Source organism: Dipodomys spectabilis, unplaced genomic scaffold (genome assembly GCF_019054845.1).
Source record: "Dipodomys spectabilis isolate Male_0828 unplaced genomic scaffold, ASM1905484v1 ptg000050l, whole genome shotgun sequence".
Lineage (NCBI taxonomy): Eukaryota > Metazoa > Chordata > Mammalia > Rodentia > Heteromyidae > Dipodomys > Dipodomys spectabilis.
The window spans coordinates 10,989,757-11,012,242 of NW_024870727.1; the positions used below are offsets into that span (position 1 = coordinate 10,989,757).

General features: G+C 39.2%; 1 protein-coding gene across 1 annotated transcript in view; it reads left to right on the plus strand.

Moving 5' to 3' along the window:
- Positions 1–22,486, plus strand: part of Pdcd10 (programmed cell death 10) — a 40,354-nt gene that overhangs the window by 3,112 nt on the left and 14,756 nt on the right. Inside the window, exon 2 of the mRNA XM_042678876.1 lies at positions 15,599–15,809. Coding sequence (XP_042534810.1) covers positions 15,714–15,809 — 96 coding nt within the window. The 5' untranslated portion in view covers positions 15,599–15,713. The remainder of the gene's footprint in view (positions 1–15,598; positions 15,810–22,486) is intronic.

A 22,486-nucleotide genomic window follows, 5' to 3' on the forward strand; every position in this document is an offset into this window, starting at 1 on the left:
TAGTCCTTCATCCTTTGGCATTTATCATGACTTTCAGCTTCTTCTTGATTTGGGGAACTTTTTATCTTGGGGACCGTTGCTCTACCTGGACTGTTTTCTCCTCCCTTTCCCCAAATCTGGCCAACTTCTGTACAGTTGCAAAGTGTCAGTTAAGATGTAAGATGTTTCACCTCAGGAATGCTGACCTGCCAGCACACACCGCAGTGAGTTCCCGTCCAATCTTTCCCCTACTCTTTTCCTTCCCACTTTCACAGGAGGAAGTCATTCGATAAATATTTGTCTTCATCACTAAGACAAAGGCACCTAAGCAAGGTCTTATTTGCCCTGGGTCTTACCATACCATTGACGCTGAAGAATACAGTAAGTATTTGCTGAATGAATGAATAATAGAGGCACCCTTCAGCACTCTGCTCCCAACAGAAACACAGAAATAAATAAAGCTGATGCTCTTCCACTTTATAGCCAATTGAAGGATGAAAGATTTCACAAATGAACCAAAGTTTAGGTTAGGTTAGATGAAAAGGTGTTGTTGCCAAGAGCAAATTGTACAAAATTGTACAAAAGAGCCGATTCTTTCTAGAGATCTCTAAAATCTGAATAGGTAGTTTCCTTTGTGGGAATGTGTAGTTTTTATTTACAGCTGAATTTCTGTAGACCTTGCTGATTACCTCCTTTGAGCAGGCATTATTCTTTATAGCCAGATAGAAACATGAAAGAAAATTTCAGTGGATTCTGTTCTTCCTCTGTGTTACCTTGTTTTTATTTTTTCTCAAAACATTCACTGCATTTAGGTAGTATTAACATTTACTTTTAGCTGAAGACACCAAGGACGTAAGAAAATGTAGTTAGTAAACTGATCAGGCACCATGACTGGCAAAAACAAAAACAAAGAAATGCAGTTAAATTGTTAGAATCAATTTGAGAGAGGATACTAGAGCCACAATTTGGATCTGTCTTGAACTTCCCTTCTTTTTCTTGTTTTAATGGTGCTTTGTGACATTTACCTTTAGGATCACTTGCTTCAGTTGCTGTGACTGGAAAATTGAGATGTTCTTGTTTCAGGTGTACTTACCTTTTGTCTCTTGAAAATGATTACAGTTTTGCATTGGGTCCTAAAGCAAACAAAATACTCTTTTTTTGGAGGGGGGGGAGTCCGGTCGTGGGGCCTGAACTCTGGGCCTGGGCGCTGTCCCTCAGCTCTTCAGCTCAAGGATAGCTCTCTACCACTTGAGCCACAGCACCACTTCTGGCTTTTTTCTTTTTGCTTATGTGGTGCTGAGGAATCGAACCCAGGGCCTCTGGCATGCCAGGCAAGCGCTTTACCACTGAGCCACCTTCCCAGCCCCACAAAATACTCTTAACAAGAGTAAAAGCATCATTTTGAACACATGCAATCAAAATTTCAGGGATTTATTAGGTTAGATTTCTGACTTAAAGCAATTTCTGTAATTTTTTCCAGTACAACATTAATGGAATAAAATATATTCAGCAGCTGTAAGTTGCTGTAGTGTTACATGCTTTCATAGATTTACTGGTTCACTCCCACACAGGCTAATTGTCAAAAGGTGATTGCTAATATTTGGCTATAAAATATTAGTGTTTGATAAATTCTAAACTTAGTATTAGGCAGTCCTAATGTTACCTGAACTTTTAGCAGAAATGTCCTGTTTATGTAATTTGCGTGGATGAACTGAGGTACTGTTTCTTTTGTTATCATAGAATTTTACTAAGAATTGTTACTAAGAATTTTAAGCCACTTGTAGGATTTTTTTTCTCTAATATAAGCTTAATATGACTTAGTGTAAAAGATAGAGAGGGGTAAGAAGGAGGTAGAAGAGGAGAATTTTATTAGCAAGCTTTATTGGCTCACAACAGTGAGATCGTGCTGAGTCAGTCAGGCTGGCCTCTTGGAAATTAAGTTCACAAGCAAGGCTAGATTGCATAGCAGTAATCCTTGGGCTCATTCATCTATCATATATTAATTGAGTATGTAGTATGTGTGAAATTGTTTTAAATCTACTTTGGAATATGCCAGAATCCAATACAATAACAGCTTATTGAGCAGTAAGTGGCCGGTCCAGCATCAGGCATTTTACGTCATCTCATGTAATCTTTACAACAGCCCTGAGAGGTTAGGCCCTGTAATCCCCGTTTTATAAGGTCAGAGGACTCATGACCTTGGTATCAGGATTTGAATTTGGGCTGGCTAAATGGAAAGCGACTTAATCATTGCAGTAAAAGTGATACTGTGGCCAGTTAGTCTTGGAGTTAGTTACCAGGAATTTGCATCTTAAATGCTAGGTCATTTGGGCAGGCAGAAATTAATACTCAGATTTACTTTTAAACACAACATACATATCAGGAAGCTAACATAGTAGGGATTAACGAGGAATTTTAACACGAGCCATTTTTCTGTAGCCTAGGAGTAGATGATTTTTTCCTTTCAGTGCCAGGTGTAGTATTTGATTTGTTAACTGTGTGGAAAAACAAGAATCCTCATTGGGAGCTGCACATGATGAGAGGCTCTTGTAGTGACTGGATTCAGGCCACTGGCAACAGACCAAGTCTCTTGGCCCTTTCCTTCTGGCTCTAATATACATTAAATGGAATTGTGATCACCTGCATATCGACTACTTCTTTTTCCTTCATGTGTTTTCTTCAAAAAATGACAAGCATGTCCATTGAACCGTTTTAGGGTCATGTCTGTTTTAAGGTGAGGCAGTACACTCGCTGTAGTGCTGTGCAGAGTGACAATCTGACATGTTGCTGGTTCTTTGCTGTCACTGCCTTGCAGGCTTGTACACCTTTGAGGGCCCAGACTGTGTCTCTGACTATCACTACATTTTCTACCAACACTTGCTCGCTTTCACTATGCAAAGTCCTAACTAGGAGATGGAAAAATGGGTAAAATTTCAGTTAGTGGGTCTGCACTTGTAGATGTAGAGGGAGGGCTTGTAAAGACCATTTCTTTGGCACTTAGCATATTAAAAAGATATGTATTAAGTATTTCCCCATGCGTCAGTTCATTTGATAATTTGGGACCCTAGAGCTGATAGAAAGGGGAATAATGATGGTTTTTCTAACTTGTCACCTGATCCCTGGTACTAACAATTGTCTCTGCCTTACTCAGCTATTCTGTTTTTCTTCTGGATGACCTGGAATCTAGCTGAGATTGAGTTTAAGGAATGACAAACCCTAAAATGCTCCCCCTACTGCTCACTCATACTTATGTAAGGCTATGCTGAAACAGCCAGCTGGGAACATTGAATGAGTCAGACCTGGCCTCTAGGAGGCAACTGCTCCCTCCAGCAGTTCCAATTGCAGCAAGGCGTTCCAAATTTCATTCCAAAGGATTCTAAACAATGCTGTGGTCCTTGTGGATGTCTTTCTACCTATTTCATTGGCATTTTGGTAATTTTGTGAAAACTTGGGAGATTCTGAGGTTCTACCTTCCAGCTTTGCCCAGTCAACATTGTAGAAGGAAGTATAAATAGATACCTTACAGATAACCATTCTCTTGTCCCATTTCTTCTTGTGACAAGTAGCTTTGTTTGAGATGGGGTGAGGAACAAAAGATGAAGTTCAGTGACAGTCCTTGAGGTGGAACTTTGGCCTCGTTAGCCTAGTGTTGAACAGGTAAGCCAGGGTTACCTAGCTATTGGGCTTAAAGACTTTTTATCAACATTGAGTCCTTGTGGCACAATTTTTGCTGCAAAGAAAATCCAAGTTGCAGATTGTAAAGGCTTTAGGCAACTTGGGGGTCATTAAGTGCAAGAGTGGGCATGTAATACTAAGAGACACAGCACTAGTACACCTAACCCAGCTTAGTACAGACCTCTTAGCTGTACTTTGACGTGTAGAGAACTTTTAAGAATACTCTCAGGGCTTAAGTTTACTTGATTTTCTGAGAGATGTTAATGGAAAGTTCTAACATTGTATTGGAGAAACTAAAAGCACAACATCACAAATAGGAAAATTGAATGACCCATACCATCAAATACTAGTTGGCTATTCAATTCAGGAGTCAATTCATGAGCTGCTACACTGATAACTTCATGGACAAAAGATTAACATGTTCTAGGGAACTTTTTTTAAACAAATACCTTTACTTAAATTTTGTTTGGGTCAAGATTTAACAGATTTACACTGAAGGGTGGGGGTATGGACTGCTATAACTATAGAGATAGTGCCCTCCCTCCCAGCCAGTTCCCAGCTATCTTAGAAGCCATTTGCTATTTTTATTGTTGTTTCCATTTCCATGATCCAATTCAGAAGTAGTGATCTCTTTGTTCTGGTTGTCAACTTTCAGTTATCTTGTGTAGATTATCTCCTTTTATGAACTGTGTAGAAGGTCTTTGATTATGTCTCAGTTTTATGTACTAACCCAGCCTTCTTCCAGGGCACAAATTCCTTTAAGTTGATCTATGTGTGGGCAACAGAATAAAGGATAATTCTGACACCAGTCTTGTAAATAGTTTTAAGGTGCATCTGATGGCCAAATTCTATTTGTGCCCCCAAACCTGGATTAACTTGAGTTTCTTCTAGTGACTCAGATTTACTTAGACCCTCCATTTTGACAAATGAGAGGGGAAGGGATTTGAGAATGAGTTAGGTAAGTGTCTTGACACTGTGATGTCAGCATATATGTATGCTCCAAGTCAGGTGTGGCAAGGCAGGTGCTTGTGTCATATATGTGAAACACAAACTGCATGTCTTGGAGTTCAGCTTGGGCTCTAGACTTCTCTTTGGCCCCAATCTAGTTAATACCTGTAACTGAATTAAATGCTTGTTGGATGCTGGCTGCTATATTAAATGTTTCAAATACACTTAGCACTCTTTAAGAACCCTATGACATGAGTAAGTGCTTCAGTTGTAAGTTCCCTCATTTTTTTGGCTAGTCCTGTGGCTTGAGCTCAGGGTCTGGGTTCTGTCCTTGAGCTTCTGTTGCTCAAGACTAGCACTCTACCACTTAAGCCACGGTGGCTTTTTCTGTTTGTGTGGTACTGAGGAATCCAGCCCAGAGCTTCAGGCATACTAGGCAAGCACTCTACCACTAAGCCACATTCTTAGCCCAGGCCCTTTAATTTTTAGCAGAGTTAGGAAAATAGATTAAATAAAATAGATGATTAGATCTAAATGAGCAAAAATTCTAACTCAGGTCTTTTCTGGTTTGGATGAAGCACTGATTTCCTGCTCTATGTTGTGTATTATGTGTAGAAAACTTAATTATTTCCAAACTACTTCACAGATCTCTACTAAGAACCAGTACTTCTCATATGTTAAATTGGTGCACATAGCATGATGAGAGTTAACTGTGAAGGTGAGTGAGATCTCATTGTTAACAAAAGCAAGATGCCCAAGTTTGTGCCTAAGAGTGACCCTTGAATCAGACCTACATTCCACGTACAGGTTTGGATACTTCTGGAGTTTCCAGATCTTAGGTGCTGTCTGGTTGAATCTTGGGTGACCCAGAAAGCAGAGCAGGTTAATTTGAAGTAGTTTTTTTCGGCAGATTACCCAGCACATCCAGTACGACTGACTTTAATAGCAAGCACAGTACTGTATTTGATTAAAATGTCTGTCATTCTGTTTTGTTTCTTAATGTGAATTTGGATTTTTTTTAATTTCTAAATCAGAAATGTTGGGAGATTGAACCAGATAACATATAGCTATTTTCACTTTAAAAGTTTAGGTTTTTAACATTTAAATTAGTTCAGTGTATTAACGTGTGATGAGGCTAAAGTTAAACTACTAGTTAAGGTTGAGATTGGAAACAGAGTTACGGAAAACTCTGGGTCTTGATATCACCTGCTAGCTCTTAACCTTACTTTTAGGGCCACTTTCCTTTGTTCTTCGTTTGCGTCATCTATGCCGATGTAGCTATTATTCTAGAGCAACGGGTCTAGAGAAACTTGTGTTGGAAGAGGGGGAAAGGAGGGTCAGAGCTGTAAGGAGAAATTGGTAACTTGGATAACGTGCATGCTAACACATTAATCAAATGAATGAGCAGTTTATCATGTGTATTTCTCATGTATTGAGGTGTGAAAGATTTTATTTGAAATAAAGAAGTGCTGTCATGTGGTTTAAAACCATTTATCAGTTTTTCTGGCTTCAAAAAATCCTTGATATCTGTTTTGGGGGTGATTGTAGAGTGGGCTTGCCTTGTAGAGAGATGAATCATGTCATCCTAGATTTGACTGCTCATTCGTTTTCTCTACTTAGTCATCAAAACTAATAGGAAGTAATTACTGCATCTCATGTACTGTTCTGTCTGTAATACTACCCAATCTTCACAGCAGCCTTAATGATAATATCATTATCATCTTATATATGATAAAATGATGCTCACTTCTTTAGTAACAGTGCTCTTAATAGTATAAATGAAACAGTTGTATTTCAGTTTTCCTTTAGGTATCATGAGTTTTTCTTGGGACCTTAACCCTCTTGTGATAGACATTCTGTCACTATGACAAAAAATCCTGAGATATTCAAATTTTACCCAGAAAAGCTCTGTTTTGTCTTATAGTTATGAGACTTCCATCCATGGTTATTTGACCCTGTTGCTTTGTGCCTTTGGTGAAGTAGTACATCATGACCTTCGCATGTGATGGAGCAAAATAGCTGCCCTCCCAAGCCCAGGAGCAAAGAGCAAGGAGGAGGCCTGGGGTCCCACAATCTTATTGAAGGGCATCCCTCCAAAACTAAGGACCTCCCATCAAGCCCGGAGTCTTTAAGTTTCCCCCATTTCCCAGTATCATTAGGAACCAAGCCTGGGAAGAAAGACATGGGTCTGTATCACAGACAAAATGTGCTCAGACTATATTTAAGAGCCCCAAGGTCTTAACTGTTCCAGCATTGTTTCATAGTCCAAAGTCTGCTGAGAGAGACTCAAGATACTCAGCTGTTAGTCTTTGTATCTAAATGAAAAAGGAAGTTAATATATGCTTCCAAGATAGAGAAAATGGTATAGATTAACATTCCAAAAGCGAAGACTAGGGTAATAGAAAGGCTTCAGACAAGACACAAGACCCAGCCAGGCAAACATTGATCCGTGTTGAGCATCCACGTACACCAAGGCAAATGGGAACACCTACAGGTGTTGTCAGCCCTCTGCCCCCACTCCCCACCCCCACTGCTTTATTGGCTTCAGACCCTGGTGAGCATTGTACATCTGCAGTACAAGTAAGAGCTTCAGCCCCAGAGTTCCATTCATTGTGCCCTATTGGGTGCTGCTTCAGGGACTCTGCCCCAGCAGCACAGTGCCTGGTTTCCTAAGCCTTCTTTTGAAATCTGGATGCACACTTCACGATCTATACTTACTTCTATGGTCTGCCTTCCTGGAACATGGGCGACAGGTAGAGTGTATCAAGGCCCTCTTTAGCCTGAGCCCATACCTAGACCTGTTTGAACCACAGCTTACAACTACCCTGTGCCCTCTGGACTCAGCAAGGGAAGGGAATCCTGGGAAAAGAGTTTCCTAGGCAGTTCTGGGCTGGCAGGGTGTCCAGGATTCTTTTCTCAAGATTCTGTCTTGGGAAATCTTTGCTACAAGTTTGCAAACAGCCTTTGGGCATGTGATGGGTCCTGCGGCCTTCAGATTCCTGAGCTGCCCTGAGCTCTCTCTCCTGCTTGCCCAGTTCAAAGCACTTAGCTTTTTATCCACACCAGCAGCTGTACCAGTTTTGTATGCACCTTTTTTACATGCTGCTTTTCTGGCGAGTTGTAGGCATTTTTCAAATCTTAATGTTTTACCTCTCTTTGCTTCTAGCCAAATTTCCTGAGTTGTTTTGCTGGCTTGAAATAAGTTCCATCAGATAAACCTGTTCGTCACTTCTAAGCTTCCTATCTCTCACAGAATATCAGAGAATGAAAAGAATGTGTTCTTTTTTGTTTGCAGTAGTAAGTATGGCAAGGATAAATTCTAGTCTAGTTGCCTCATTTCCATCTGAAAGTGAGCTTGGTCTTTACTGGCTGCATTCCTTTCAGCATGCTGGTCTGAACCTCTACAGGAAACACCAGTTAGGTTTTGCTTTACAGCATTTTATGCTTTCTCTAGCCTGCTCCTCTAACTCCTGCACACTCCTGCCAACCAGTTACAAAGACTCCTACACAGTGTCTCATGAATAGCTAACAGTCAACAGCAGCATTTCTTTGAACCAAATTCTGTTAGTGCTATTGCTACCACCTAATATCAGATACAGTAAACTAAAGAGCAAAAGGATTCTTTTGGATCACTTTGAGTTTCTAGCCCTTGATCTATCTGTTAGACCTGTGGTGGTGAGAGAAGTACAGAAATGTCACATCCCAAGCTAGGGAGGCCGGGATAGAGGAAGTAATGCCAGTAATCCCTTTCAGGGTCATTTCCACCCCCTCCCCCCCTCCCCCCCCCACTGCCACTACCATATCTGGAGGGACCAAGATTTTAACACGTGGGCCTTTGAGGGACATTCAAAATCCAAATTATTCCAAATTTTAAGGTTATAATCTAAAATTATAAGTTTAAGATGACTGATTTACTAACTATGCATAGAGTGAAATGTTTCAGTTAAGGAATATTACCTCTGACAGATGTAATGAGATGAACAACAAATGGTAAGTGACTAGACTTGAATTCAGAACACTTTTGCATTTAGACATTTTTCCATCCTAAGACATTGTACTCCAATTGGCCAAAGCTGACTGTTTGCACAGACCTTTTTACCTCAACTTTTCAATGATGTTTTAGTTAGAACCCTTGTTACTTCATAGCGCAGCAAACACTTTTTCTGTCAGTCATATTTTCTGAACCCATGTTTATGAAATAATAAATTCCATAGGTCGAGTGCTTGGACTAGTTAGTAGTATTAAATATCTGTAAAATATGGCTTCACACAGAAGCACTTTTCCACATTTGATAGAGTCCAACCTACTAGGTTGGATTTTACAGAGATGTGAAGATTCATTGCAAAATATGTACTTTTTTGGATAGTTACTTTATGGTTTAGTTTATATCATCTTTTAAGTCGAAATGACAACTTAGTTGTCATTTATTTTAAAGAAGAAACTAATGAAGAGACTTGTTCAGAACCAAAGATAATTTAGGAATAATATTTGAGACCTTAATTCTTACTCTTTGTCTCCGTATCTCCAAGTCCATCAGTTACTGTGAACAGGCCAAGACATAGACATAGACACAGACATATATACACAGATAGATATGTATACATAATGTATATGTGTATATAAAATGTGCGTATACATGTCTGTATGTATGGGTGGACATATTCATATTTATGTACATCTTTATATACACAGTTAAGACATGTATATGAGTGCCAAAGTGTTCTATACTAACTAATAACAAGATCTATACTAATTAATAACAAGATCATTTGTAGATATCCTTACATGCAACCTCTACAACTACTGACAGTCATGCATGTTAGGGTTGAGTTCCACATAGCCTAAAAAATAAAATTATAGAACTAATAGGCATTGAACTAGAAAGTAACATTATTTGTAGAAGGAAGACAGTGATGCTAAAGATTTGACTCATTTTGACCTAAGTATGACCTGTTTCTCTACCATCTTTTTTTTTTTTTTCCTAGCTTGTGGCTATAACATTTTACTTGAGACCTCAGAAAGCTCTAAAATACATGAAAGTTGTGATGACAAATGGTAGCCTTTCCAGCTATACTGTGGTCTATTTCGTCTTGAAAGAAATCCAGTTTTGCTAGAGTAATGATGAGCAAGACTCTTGGTACTTCATTATGGACTGAAAGCAAGGAAGGTGTTATTTGAGACACTGAGTCCACCAACTATTGAGGAGGGGACCTCTATGAGGATTTGTAAATAATTTTTGTGGCCCGATGAGAGGTTTTTGTTTTTTATATTTCCCATGAAATATTTTCTGAATCTATAGTGGATACCAGTAATGAAATTTTATCACTGAATTTTAGAGTACCCAGACCGTTGAGGTAATGAATTTTTCTCCTGTTTTGTTTCTCATGAGAGCATGGGCTAGGCCAATGACTAAGTGGAGTTTCCATAGGGAACCATGCATCCTCTTCCTAGTTACTTAAACTTAACTTTGTATTCCTGAGGCTGGTCTTAGCAATTTGTACGATTCCTAGCCTGCCGGGTTCATGAGAGTCATCTAGATTACCTGTAAGAATAGACTCCTTTCCCTTCCTTGGCAATTCTGAAAGGAATATTTTTAATAATCCCTGAAGTGCTTGTGATAGCTTACTGAAACACTTTCTGGTAAAAGTTCAATTGTGTTTTGGATCTTGCTTGTATGTTAAGCGAGATTAACCTGTGTTGGAAATTCTTAAACTTGGAGAAGTTGTTAACCATTCAATAAATGTTAACCAGTTGTGTCCCTAGTGTGTAAAGACATCCTAGCACTCTTCATACAAATGAGATACTAGCATTTATAATATTTGGCTGTTTTACCTTTAGTTTTGTTTATTTATATAATAAATTTTTGTCAGAGTCTGCTTTATTTGCAATGATCTGCTTGAGATAACAAAAGTAAAAGCTGGAATTATGACTTCACAACTTGATTAGTAAGATTATAGATTTCTGTGTTTTCTTGTGTCTTCCTGAGGTTGGTATTTGAAAACCATTAGTAAGACTGATGAAACTGTGTCATTCATTTGTTTATTAACCAATGCCTGTCATATCCTACTGTGCTGTCTCCTGTCTCTGTGGGAAAATAAATACACCTGAATAGAAACATAAACACACAGAATCCTGCTCAGTGCAAGGATGACCAAACTGTAAACTGAGTAGTCAGAAGTACAGAATTTTCAGAGAGAACATTTTTCTACCACAGAACTGTCTATACTAGTGCCACAGACTTCTGTTTATCTGCTTCTCTTATTGGTAGTAAGTTAACTTTGGCTCTAGAGTTATCTCATGCCACAGTTGGAGTAGAGTGGTCTGCTTCAGGAAATGCTGCTTCTGAACCCTGAGATACACCAGGGATAGCTCTTTATTTGAGCAGACTCGTGATGGCTGGACAAAGCAAAAATGCTAAGGACTAAGAATTGGCAGGGGAGTAGCCAGGCATCTGTGTTTTACTTTCCTCATCAGAAACAAGTGATAATTAATTGTATTAGCCCAGGAAAGTATTTGCAGTTGATTCATCTTAGAAATTAGCATTGCAGTTTTGAATATCCAAGGAAATAAAGAGTAAAAGTATAACAATTCATATTGGTGTTCCCATATCATACAGAACATTTTTCACGAAAATGGTTGAATGTGTGCCTTTTAGTGTGTAAGTGGTAGTAGTAGAGTGGAGGTCCTGACTTGAAATCACAAAAAATACCTAGCTAAAGCATAAAAACACCTCTGAAACATATGCTTTTTGTCTAAGTTCTTATTTATAGTCCAGTTCTTTTTTCTTAATTCTGTAGTTGCTAAGCTGTTGTTACACTAAACTTACTTTGAACTGAAAAAAATTTCCTCTAACCTAAGCAACACACTTAATATAGTTGCTAAGTAGTTTCACTTATTTTTTATTAGCTAGAAATTGTGAGCATGGGTAAATCACTATACTAAATGGGATGGTCTTGACTGTCAGCCCAATTGGATGGGAAAGGGCTAGGAAATGTAGTAAGATTTTTTTTTAGAGAAGAGTAATTAAGGGGGAATACCCACTGAATGTGGGTGGTACCATTCTGTAGGTTCTGTGCAGTAAGAGGGGAAAAGGAAACAGCCAGCGAGCATGGGCATTCTTCTTAGTTTCTCACCATGAGGCTGGTAACCTACTCTACACCCTCCATGTCTTGATGGACTGAAACTCCTGCAACTGAGCAAAGTAATGGCTTTTCTCCTGAAGGTTGTTTGTGTCAGGTGTTTTGTAGCGGTGGGAAAGCTTAATTCACACTTGGGGAGGGAGCTTTGGTTTGTACTGTGCTAGGATCATGTTCATCAATTACAGATTTGAAATTTTGAATCTATGATCAGTTGTCAGGGCAAGCCTGATTAGCTGTCACTCCAGAAACCAGGATGTAGATGTTAAGAGTGTTGCTCTGCTCCTGGGTCCCAGCCACAGTGAAAATGACTAGGAGTTGCTGCTCCATCCCTGGGTGGAGTCTAAGACCTGCTCACTGTGGAGATGCTTGCTTTTCCCACTGAAGGAAGCCATTGCAGCCTGTCCACCGAACCATTTCAGATGACAAAGCTTGTGGAAGCAATGACAGGGGCATATTTAACTTGAATTAATATTGGCAGAATAATTGAATCTTTTAAAAGCCTTTGTTGTTATATTGGTTGGAAATATTATGTAAATGTTGTTGAAACTGTGTGGTCTGAATTGTCCAATGTCATTCTACACAGTTCGATTGCAAATTGGAGTTGTAGAGCATTTTCCATAATATCTACACTGCGGTTGTTAGGCCAGTCACTGCTCTAGCTCTCGCCTTAAATTAAGCCTTTGAGCAGCACGTTGTACTTAGATTCAGATAACTAGCAGGAACTCTGATAGTAACTTCAGGACCTCACCCTTGACCTCTACCACCCTTTATCCACAACTGTGGTGGTGTGCATGCGCCTATCTTGTTAGATTCCACCTCCTGTTTACTGGAGGCTTTAAAATCTTTTCTCTCCCCAACTCGCTGTCTAACTAAAGCCTCCTCCCTGTACTTAATCAGGTCTACTATTCTTTGCAGGTTACCTCTTAACCTCATCAAGGAATAAGTGGTTTTAAAGTTATAGCCTTTAAAACTTGGCTACCTTCCTTCCCAGGAGGAGGTACTGGGGTTTGAATCTTTGGATTTTAGAGCAGGCACTCAATTACTTAATCCAGTGCCCCAGCCCTTCCCATGTTGTTTATCCTGTGTGGTCCTGCATCCAGCCAGCCTCAACTAAGATACTTGGAATCTCAGATGTGTATGACCACACCCACCTTGTTGGTCGAGATTGGGTCTTGCTCACTTCTTATATGGACTAGCCTCTGATTCTGATCATCCTGATTTTTGTCCCTGAGTGGTTGGGAATACAGATGTGTACTACCTGGCCCTGCCTGAAAGTGTTTGGCCACCCTTTTTTGAAACTCCTTATTTTCATAATGCTGGTTCTCTCATCTACTTCCTCCACAGCAGTATATAGCCTAAGTTTGTTTTGTTTTTGTTTTTATTTTTAAACTTTACTGTAAAAGTGATGTACTAAGGGGTTACAGTTATACAAGTAAGGTAATGAGTACATTTCTTTTTTAACAGTGTTATCCCTCTCCCTCATTTTCTCCCATTTTCCTTGTGTTTCATGGTATTGTCTTTGATGGGTCAAAGACAGAATACACTGTTTTTCTCTGTGGTCTCTACATAGAATCATACCTATAATAATCAATGAAATACTTGCTAAATATAAGTGATTTAAGTGGAAAAACAGATCGTCAAGTGGTATATTAAGTAATTTCATCCTACTTGCTCACTGTCCTGGTTGTGCTCATCTCTTACATGGATGTGCTAGGTCCTCTAAGTTTTCTACTTAAAAAAAAAAAAATCATTTATGTTTCTCAAAAGCCTTTAGCTTTTGTCCCTCCATTCTTCTCTTCATGCAAGCTACTTAAGTCAGCCAAAGGATCAAGAAGTAGTTTTCCCTTGCCCTATAAAATACAGCTTTTTTTTTTTTTCTTTTCATTTTTGGTGCTCTCAGACAGGGATCACATTTTGGCTTAAAATAGGAACGCTTTTCCTTATTTAGAGATATCAGAAACAGGACTTGAGTAGCTGCTGAGTGCCCCCTTCACTGCTAGGATATAGTCCAATTCGTACCCCGGTCTTAATTAGACAGTGGTGACCGAAACTTTTGAGGTAGCATGCCAAAACCTTGTGTCTTCCAGAGTTTAGGTCTTTGAAAAATCTGGCATAATTAAATTTTTAATGACCAAGAACAGTATCTTGCATCTAGTATTTAATTGCTACTAAACATACATTTCTCAGTGACTGAGTACATGAAGGTAGACAAGGTGCTCTCTATTTCTCTGTTTTCGCTCCAACCATGGTTTTGTGATGTAGGAATATCAGATCTAGATCTAGCAAGCCCTGGGCCTCTCTGCATGTATGATCTGGAGCAAGTTATTTTTCTCTCAAAAACAATTTCCTGCTGGCTGCCAATGGCTGATGCCTGTAATCCTAGCTATTCCAGAGGCTGAGATCTGAAGGTCATGGTTTGAAGCAAGCCCCAGCAGAAAAGTCTCCCAGAGACTCTTTTTTTTTTTTTTTTTGGGTCCGGTCATGGGGCCTGAACTCTGGGCCTGGATGCTGTCCCTCAGCTCTTCAGCCCAAGGCTAGCACTCTACCACTTGAGCCACAGCGCCACTTCCGGCTTTTTTCTTATGTGGTGCTGAGGAATGGAACCCAGGGCCTCGAGCATGCAAGGCAAGTGCTCTACCACTGAGCCACCTTCCCAGCCCCTCCAAGAGACTCTTATCTCTAATTAACTACTCAAAAACTGGAGGTGGAGCTTTGGCTCAAAGTGGTAGAGTGCTAGCCTTGAGCACAAACAGCTCAGTCCCCCAGTTCAAGCCTAAAGACCTTTCCCTCCCCCCCCCAAAAAAAATTTCCCAGCCTCTCAAAGTAAAATTTCTTGTATTACTGGATTCCTCTTTTTCTGCTCTCCTCTCTCAATCTCTTCCTTCCCCTTTTTTCTTTCTTAGTCCGTTCTTTCTTTTGTTCTTTTTGTTTGTTTTTGTGGCAGGTTTCTTCAATTTAGCCCAGGCTAGCCTTAGAATTTGTGATCTTCTCTACCTCTCTTCCCAGAGTTCCGGCATATACTGTTGAATTTTTAATTTTAGTTCTAAACTACCACAGTTTTTCTCTTTTCAGATTTAGACAGATTCCCAGAATTCTTCTAAATATCAAAAAAGTACCCTTGACAAAATTGTATTTTCTGAAGTAGGGTTAATTTTTTTTTAAGATTTGTCCCTGATCTTCAGTGCTTGCTGTATTTTTGTTGTTATTTTCAAGTTATAAAGTTATAAATATTATAAATAAAGTTATATATATTAAATACCCTAACTGTTCATTTTAACATGTGCTCATACAATATTACATGTAAATACTGTTAAGTACACATCTAGTTGATACTTTTTACAGTTGTAATGCAGTTGGATTTGCATGCTATTTTGTGAGGCCTTAGTACATTTAGGTAGAGTGGGCTTTGAGCCACTGTTTCATGAAATAGTGCCTGCATAATGAGGACAGCAGTGTGAAATGGCAAATTACTAAGCTGAAAAGCAAACGGTGGCTTACCAATTTAGCTTTTCATAAGGTAGGAGCTCTGTATTTTGGGAAGGAACGTGACTGATGGTTTTTGGTTTCTTTTTTTTTTAATTTTTATTTACTTTTTATTGTGAAAATACTGTACAGAGGGGTTACAGTTACATGGGCAAGATAATGAGTACATTTCTTATCAAGTATTGTAGCCTCCTCCTTTGTTTCCCCTTCCCAGCCTCCCCCCACCCCCCCCATCCTCCCCCTCTCCCCCTCCACCAAAGTTGTAAAATTCATTTTCGACATGACAACTTGTACTTCTCATTGTTGCAACGGGTCCACCTGTATCCTTGGTTTTTGGCTTCTTTTAAGGTGAATTTCTCTTTTCTATCCACCAGGTCCGCGTCTGTTTTGTGCCCCATTCTTTAACACAAAAAAAGAGAAGAAATACTGCAGTGAATGAAGATTCTTTTGCATTTTAGCACTGCTTTTTCTACTGTAGTTGGCTTTTGAATGAGGATGACAATGGAAGAGATGAAGAATGAAGCTGAGACCACTTCCATGGTTTCTATGCCCCTCTATGCAGTCATGTATCCTGTGTTTAATGAGGCAAGTGTGTAATATTTTCTTACCAGCTTACCATCTGCTTCATTTTTTTCGTTTGTGTTCTTGTCATGCATTCTTGTATGAAATGTACTCTTGTCTGTGTTAGGCATTGTGTCAGCACTTACAATAATGAAAACATGGCCAAATAGATATTCCACCCCTCATCTGAAGGTTTACCTTCAGTGGGAGAGATAGATTAAATACAGTTCCAATAACAATTGTCCAATGCTATCAAGTCAAAAACATTCATTGAGAAAGAAAATGGCAGGTGGGGGTCAGGACCAAACCAGATGTCTGTACAAGGATCAAGAGATAAATAAGAGCTGCAGTTGGAGAGGCAGTGCTCCGTCAGGGTAGCTAGAGCACCAGGCACAGAGATTGCAGTGAGCTATTGTAAGTGGTGGCAAAGCACTTTTCTAAAGTTGATATTTAAAAGATGGCATTTATTGTGTCTATAGAGGGTATGGTTGCTGTTTTTTTAATTTGAGGAATTACCTCATATTTAATGTTAAGTATGTTGTTAATATTAATAGGCTCTTGTAGATAGAGAGTTCTAGTTTTGAAGTGTCTCAGAGATTGGCTAATCACCTTTCTGGTGGTGAGTGAAGTCCCTAACTTGTGAAACCACTATTCTCAGATTGCCTAGAACTAAACCAAATCTAGCTACTTTGAACTTTTGTTTAGCAGTTTGAATGATCTTCTTCCTACTTATGAAAAATACATGTTTGAACCTTGACTCTGCAAAGGAGTGGGGTTTCTGGTAAAATGAACTGCTTGAACTAATACTATAGATTTTGTCTGAGCCTATGAAAGAAATTAACTTGAAAGGCAAGGAGGTGGCTGGCTGGCTGTGGTGGTGTCACCTGCCGTCCCAGCCACACAGGAGATGTAAGTAGGAGGATCATGGTTCAGCTTACCTTAGCAGAAAAAAGGGAGACCCTCGATGAACAACAACTGTGGGAAACTGTTATACATAAGTGACAAAGGATGAGGTCCTGAATGTAAATCCCAGTATTACCAAAAAAGAAAAGACTCTAAATAAACAAATAACTTGAGAAAGAAAGCATGTGTGGCCTGAAAGCCACCGTCCAAGAAGACCACACAGACGCAGTCGCATGTGTTTTATTGTCAGCAGGCCTGACAAGGCTACCTCAGGAGAGGGAGAAATGACATCTGTCCCTTCTTCAGGGTCAAATTTATAGTCAGGGGCTAGGGATGGGAAGTAGATGAAGTCCTTGCTAAAGATGGCACATAGCATATGGCCAGGGTGGGGTTTTCTGATTGTAACACGTATAGTTAGTCAGCATTCCCCTGAGGATGCAGCTGGGGGCCAGGGGTAAAACACGGCTCTGGGAAGTGAAGTGGGAGGAATGGCCAGGGCCAACGGCCAGCTACAGCCAGATCTGTCCAGATCAACTGGTTTTGTGGGAGGTGCTGAGGACTGAGACGGAGGGCATGCTAACAGGGCCCAATAAATAAAGGTAGTGATTTTCTCCAGATAAGATCTGAAAATATGTGGCTAGAATACATTGTTTTGTGATTCATACAGGGTCCAAAGAATGAATTGTTAGCAGTAAAATTTGCAAATTGCTGAATGTAACAGGTTGAAAGATCCTACAGCAAATTGTCATGATCTAATTCTCAATTTGAATTTGCTGATTGAACATTGTAATATGAAACTTAATCAAATGAAATCATTTCTGCTGAGCACAGCGGCTCAAACCTAGAGTCTAGCTACTAGAAATCAAGGGGATCATGGATTGATACAAGCCCTAGCATAAAAATTGAAAGAACTTATTTTAACCAATGGCTGGGTATAGTACATAGAGAAAGACAAGTAGGACCATAGCCTGGGCATAGAGCAAGATCCTACCTCCAAAAATAGCCACTGCCAGCGCTGGTGGCTCACGCCTGTAATCCTAGCTACTCAGGAGGCTGAGATATGAGGATCAGGGTTCAAAACCAGCCCGGACAGGAAAGTCCGTGAGACTATTATCTCCAATAAACCACTAGAAAACCGGATATGGCACTGTGCCTCCAGCAGTAGAGTGCTTTCCTTGAGCTGAAGAGCTGAGGGACAGCACCCAGGCCCAGAGTTCAGGCCCCATGACCAACAACAAAAAAAAAACAACAACACTGTGCTGGACACTGTTGGTAGTTCGAAGTCAGCTGGGGCAGGAAAGTCCCTGAGACTCTTATCTCCAATAAACTATTCCGAAAAAACCTGAAGCAGCACTGTGGCTCAGGGAGTGCCCAGGCTCTGAGTTCAAGCCCCAGGACCAGCAAAAAAAAAGGGGGAGGGGGGACTCTGGAGGCCTAGATCAAGTGGTAGAGCACTTGCCTCATAAGCATAAGGATATAAGTAAACTCCAAAAAGAAAAAACAAATTGCTTCTGTCATGTAGTCAGACATTTAAAGGTTGGGGGCAGGGGGCGGTAGGCTTAGTAGTAGAATTGTTTATCTAAGATGCCGGAGGCCCTAGGTTCTTCCCCGTACCACTGAAAAAATAAACCACATTCAAAACTACAAGGTTTTAAGGATTCTGTTAACTTCCTCTTGACAGTTGAAATTTAAGGCTTGATTTAGGAACAGAACAAAAAATTAGTGTGTCCTCCAATGGGAAGTGTTTGCTGAAGTATTTTATTCAATGTTAGCATTATTGTGTGGTATTCTACTACATGAATGTAACAGGTAAATAAGAAATGTAACAAATCAAACATTAATATTTAAATATAGTTCTGGCATCAATTTTTCTAAGTCTGTTGATGGGGAAATCTAGTTTATCCTGGTTCTTGGTTCTGTTTTTCTGTTCTGTGTGGATTTAAAGGTAAAATGGCTTCATACTAACCAATCAGAAGAAGATAATAGCACAGTAGGGTTGAGTATTATACTGTGAAGCAAATTGATTCACTAAGTTGTATTTAACGTGCATCATAAGAGTTACTTATTTCCACTTTAACATTTCATCTATAGTAGCTGCAATGATGGATAGAATATAATTTTTAAAAAGGTTGTTATCTACTGGGACATCCGTATAGCTGGAGAAATTTTAGTATTGTTACTCTTGCTTCCAATGCAAAGTTATTTATGGCCTTCTGGGAGCTTGAAGCTTAGTAAACTTATTAAAGTTATGTCTAGACAGCTGAGGAATATTCTTGTTTAACCAGCTGCAGCAGAGTTCAGAGTGTAAGTATATTGCATATATTATAAATGTTCTGTGAAACAGGCTTCCTCATTGCTTAATGGAATAATCAATGCTTAGAAACCTCATACCAGGCTTTCACCTATTTATTCTTTTGATTCTTTGTATATGGAAAAAAGAGGTAATTTATTGTTTTACTTGAGGAAAAAGGAGTGTGTATGTGCAGAGAAATTGTCTTAAGAAATAATTCCTGACATAGTATATGGCATATGAAATCAACAATTTTGCACCTAAATATAAATATTAGATCATCAGAGATTTGTTTCTTACTAAATCACAAGAATGGTCTTCTGAATAAATAATATTCCATTCAGAAGTATCTGAGTCAGCTATTTCTGCCAATTTTTGGCTATCGGCTGGCCTAGTCATTTGGGAATATTTCTCTAATTTACCTGCTTCAATTTGATTTTCTTCCATTGGAGGAAACATTACCCAGACCTCAAATTTTGAGCATAGTGAGCATTACTTCATCACAATTAGATAAGGATTTTACCTGCAGGGTTACCGTACAGAGGCAATGTTAGTATTTTTGGTTTGAATTAATAAGCTGCTAAAAACTTAGGGAGATTACATGATTATAATGTTATCTCAATTTGTTTATTTTAAAGTCAGGATTAAATAATACACTTAATTTTCAGAATGTCTGTAAAATAAATGAAATAAGGAACTGTAAGGTGTTTAGAATAGTACCTAGCATCCAACATTATTAGTAAGGAATCTTTCATATATGATTTTTTGACAAAACTAGCATCATACATTAGTTTTGTATTCATTTGTATTCATTAGTACTGATAATCATGAACTCAGGGCCTCACTCTCTTGCTTAGGTTGTGTGTGTGTGTCTGTGTGTGTGTTTAACTAAACTCTTGATTACCTGAGTCTTGCCTCCATTTTGTTTTGTATTCTGTCTGGCAGTGTTTTAGTAGAATATTTTTGTTCTGATTGTCTGTTATATGGCCTGTCTTACCTTTTTTTTTTTTTTGTCATTTATATTAACAACTTAGAAACTTACTTTTTTAAAGGAGTGTTTATAGAACTTTCTTGAACCAAACAATGCTGTTGTGCTTAAATTCACAGTGGTAGCTCAAAAGCGAATAGATGACTTCTTCCATCTCTTTGTATTCTTCTGGTTTGTTTAGTTTTTTGTTGTTTACTTTTGTTGTGGTTTTTCTTTTGTTCTATACTTGGCTTAAGCCCAAGGCCTCCCTCTCATCATGGCTGGTGCTCTACCACTTGATCCACACCTCTACCCCCAGCTATTTTGTGAGTTAATCAGAAATGAGAGTCTCTCAGGATTGTCTGCCTGGTGTGGCTTTGAGCCTGGCTTTTCAGCTCTCAGCCTCCTTAGTAGTTGGGATTATAGGCATCAGCTCCTGTCCCTTGGCAGTATGTGCCTGTTGTTTGATGAAACAGACTCACCTTATTCTCACTTAAATGGCAAGAGATTTACCTGTAGTTTCTATTCTTGTAACTTGACCCATTTTAATTTCTTACAAAAAAATAGGATCAATAATTTGAGGGGAGGAGGCATAGCCAAAAGGAGTGCCTCATAGGAAAAGCTAATCTTGCTTGATTTTAAGGAACCAAGTAGATTGGTAGACAATTTGGAACCAATTAACCTAATTATTTTGACCTTTTAAAAAACAGCCTTCGCAAGACTATGCAAGTCTCTTGAAAACTTGAGCAACCAAAGGAAGGGCTAATTGGATTTTTTTGAATGATGAGTTTTGAAACCTAACTCCATGCTAAAAGAATATGGGAGTATAAATAAGATCCTTCTAGAGGGAAGACTGTAATAAATGAGTTCTTTGTGGAGTAGAAATTACATGTCAGCTTTTAAAATAGTTTTATAAAGTGAACCAAAGAGTTTAACTTGGACAGGTGCAGCCGTGTTCGTAAGTTCTCACAGAAGCTGCCCAGAGTAAGTTACAGAAGTTCATAAAACTTGATGTAGAGAGAAGGTAGGTTTTTGTTGATGCCCAATGTTGTACTCCTTGCTTAGCCATTGCATCCAGGTGATTCCAGTGGGCATGTGGCCTTCTTACAGTTGAAGTCAGAACCTGTGTACCCTTCTTCTCTCATTCTGGTTTGTCTTGAAATTCTACCCTTCACTAGTGGTGCAGGAGTCAGGTACAGCTGAGGCCTATGCGGTGCTTTTTCTTGCTCTGGTCCCATTGATGTCTTTTTCATTAGACCTCAGATGTGATGAGTGTGCTATGAACTCTACTCAGTTGTTTTCAGTCTTTAAATAGGCCAGGGCACTTTAAAGACACTCTAATCAAAGACATAGCTTACAGAGTGCAGGGTTAGTTTTTTTTAGTCTGTCTTAAATTTACATGAAGTCATCATGTCATGTGTTACCTGAAGAAAGCCCTGAGTGGCGTAACTTCCAAGAAAGAGGATTTTAAGATGCTAGGCCAGGAATCCTCAATGTCCTCTCCAGTTTTAGCTGCTGGCAATCCCATCACTCTCACGTAGCTGTGGAGGTGTGGGTCGGCAGTCTCTCCATCCCACATTCTGTCCTGTCCCCTCACATTGACTTCTTGTACATGGAGGAAACTCAAGAACCAACAGTTGAGAGATCTGATGATGGTTAAACTTCAGTCTGGAAAGAGTGAGTGCAGAGAATCTGGGTAGTTTTTTTTTTTTTTAATTTCTTCACAGGTTTACAAGTCAGGCAGATCTGTATAAATTCTGGTTCTATACTTACTAGATAATTAATAATGATTACCTTTACACAGACTGAATTTCTTCCTCTGTAAATGAGCATGATGTTAGCTAGTTTCAGATTTATTATTAGCAGTAGATTTATTCTGCTCGTAAATAGGTACTTATTTATAAGCCCATAATAAGTGTTCAGTAAATAGGAGCTGTTAATGGAATATAGAATGTTACTAGAACTACTACTGTCAGCAGAACTGGTAAGATGATCATAGCTTTGTCAAATTATATCACAAGTAAAAGGCCAAACAGAAGCACTTCTTACTGGGTTGATAGTAGTGAGGTTACAGATTTTACAAAAATTTAGATAAATTTACTGATAGTCAAGCAGTATGAATGCCTCCTGATTTATTGCAGGATGCAGGGTCTCTGTGTACCCCACATGACTCCCCACCACGCTCTGCTGAGGTATTTGACAGCTCACCGACATTGCAATTTAGTAAAGGATGTCTACTACCTATGAGTACACCTCTTAGTAAAACTTCATCTGGGATTCTAGAAATCTGGAAGTGACTAGCTGTTCTGGATTTCTTTTGCTTGCCAGTGGGGTTGGTGCAGAATAGTTTAATGCTGATATTTGAGGCACATATCTGACTCAAACCTGGTCAAGGCCTTGTTAAAAGATGATGATATATAAACCCAAAAAAGGAAATGGGCTCCTATCAGGATGGAAACATTCTTTCCGTCTGTTTGTCTGTTCTAACCTCCCCTGCACAACTCTTCATCAGTGAGCTGAATTGTTCTTTCAAGTTTAACA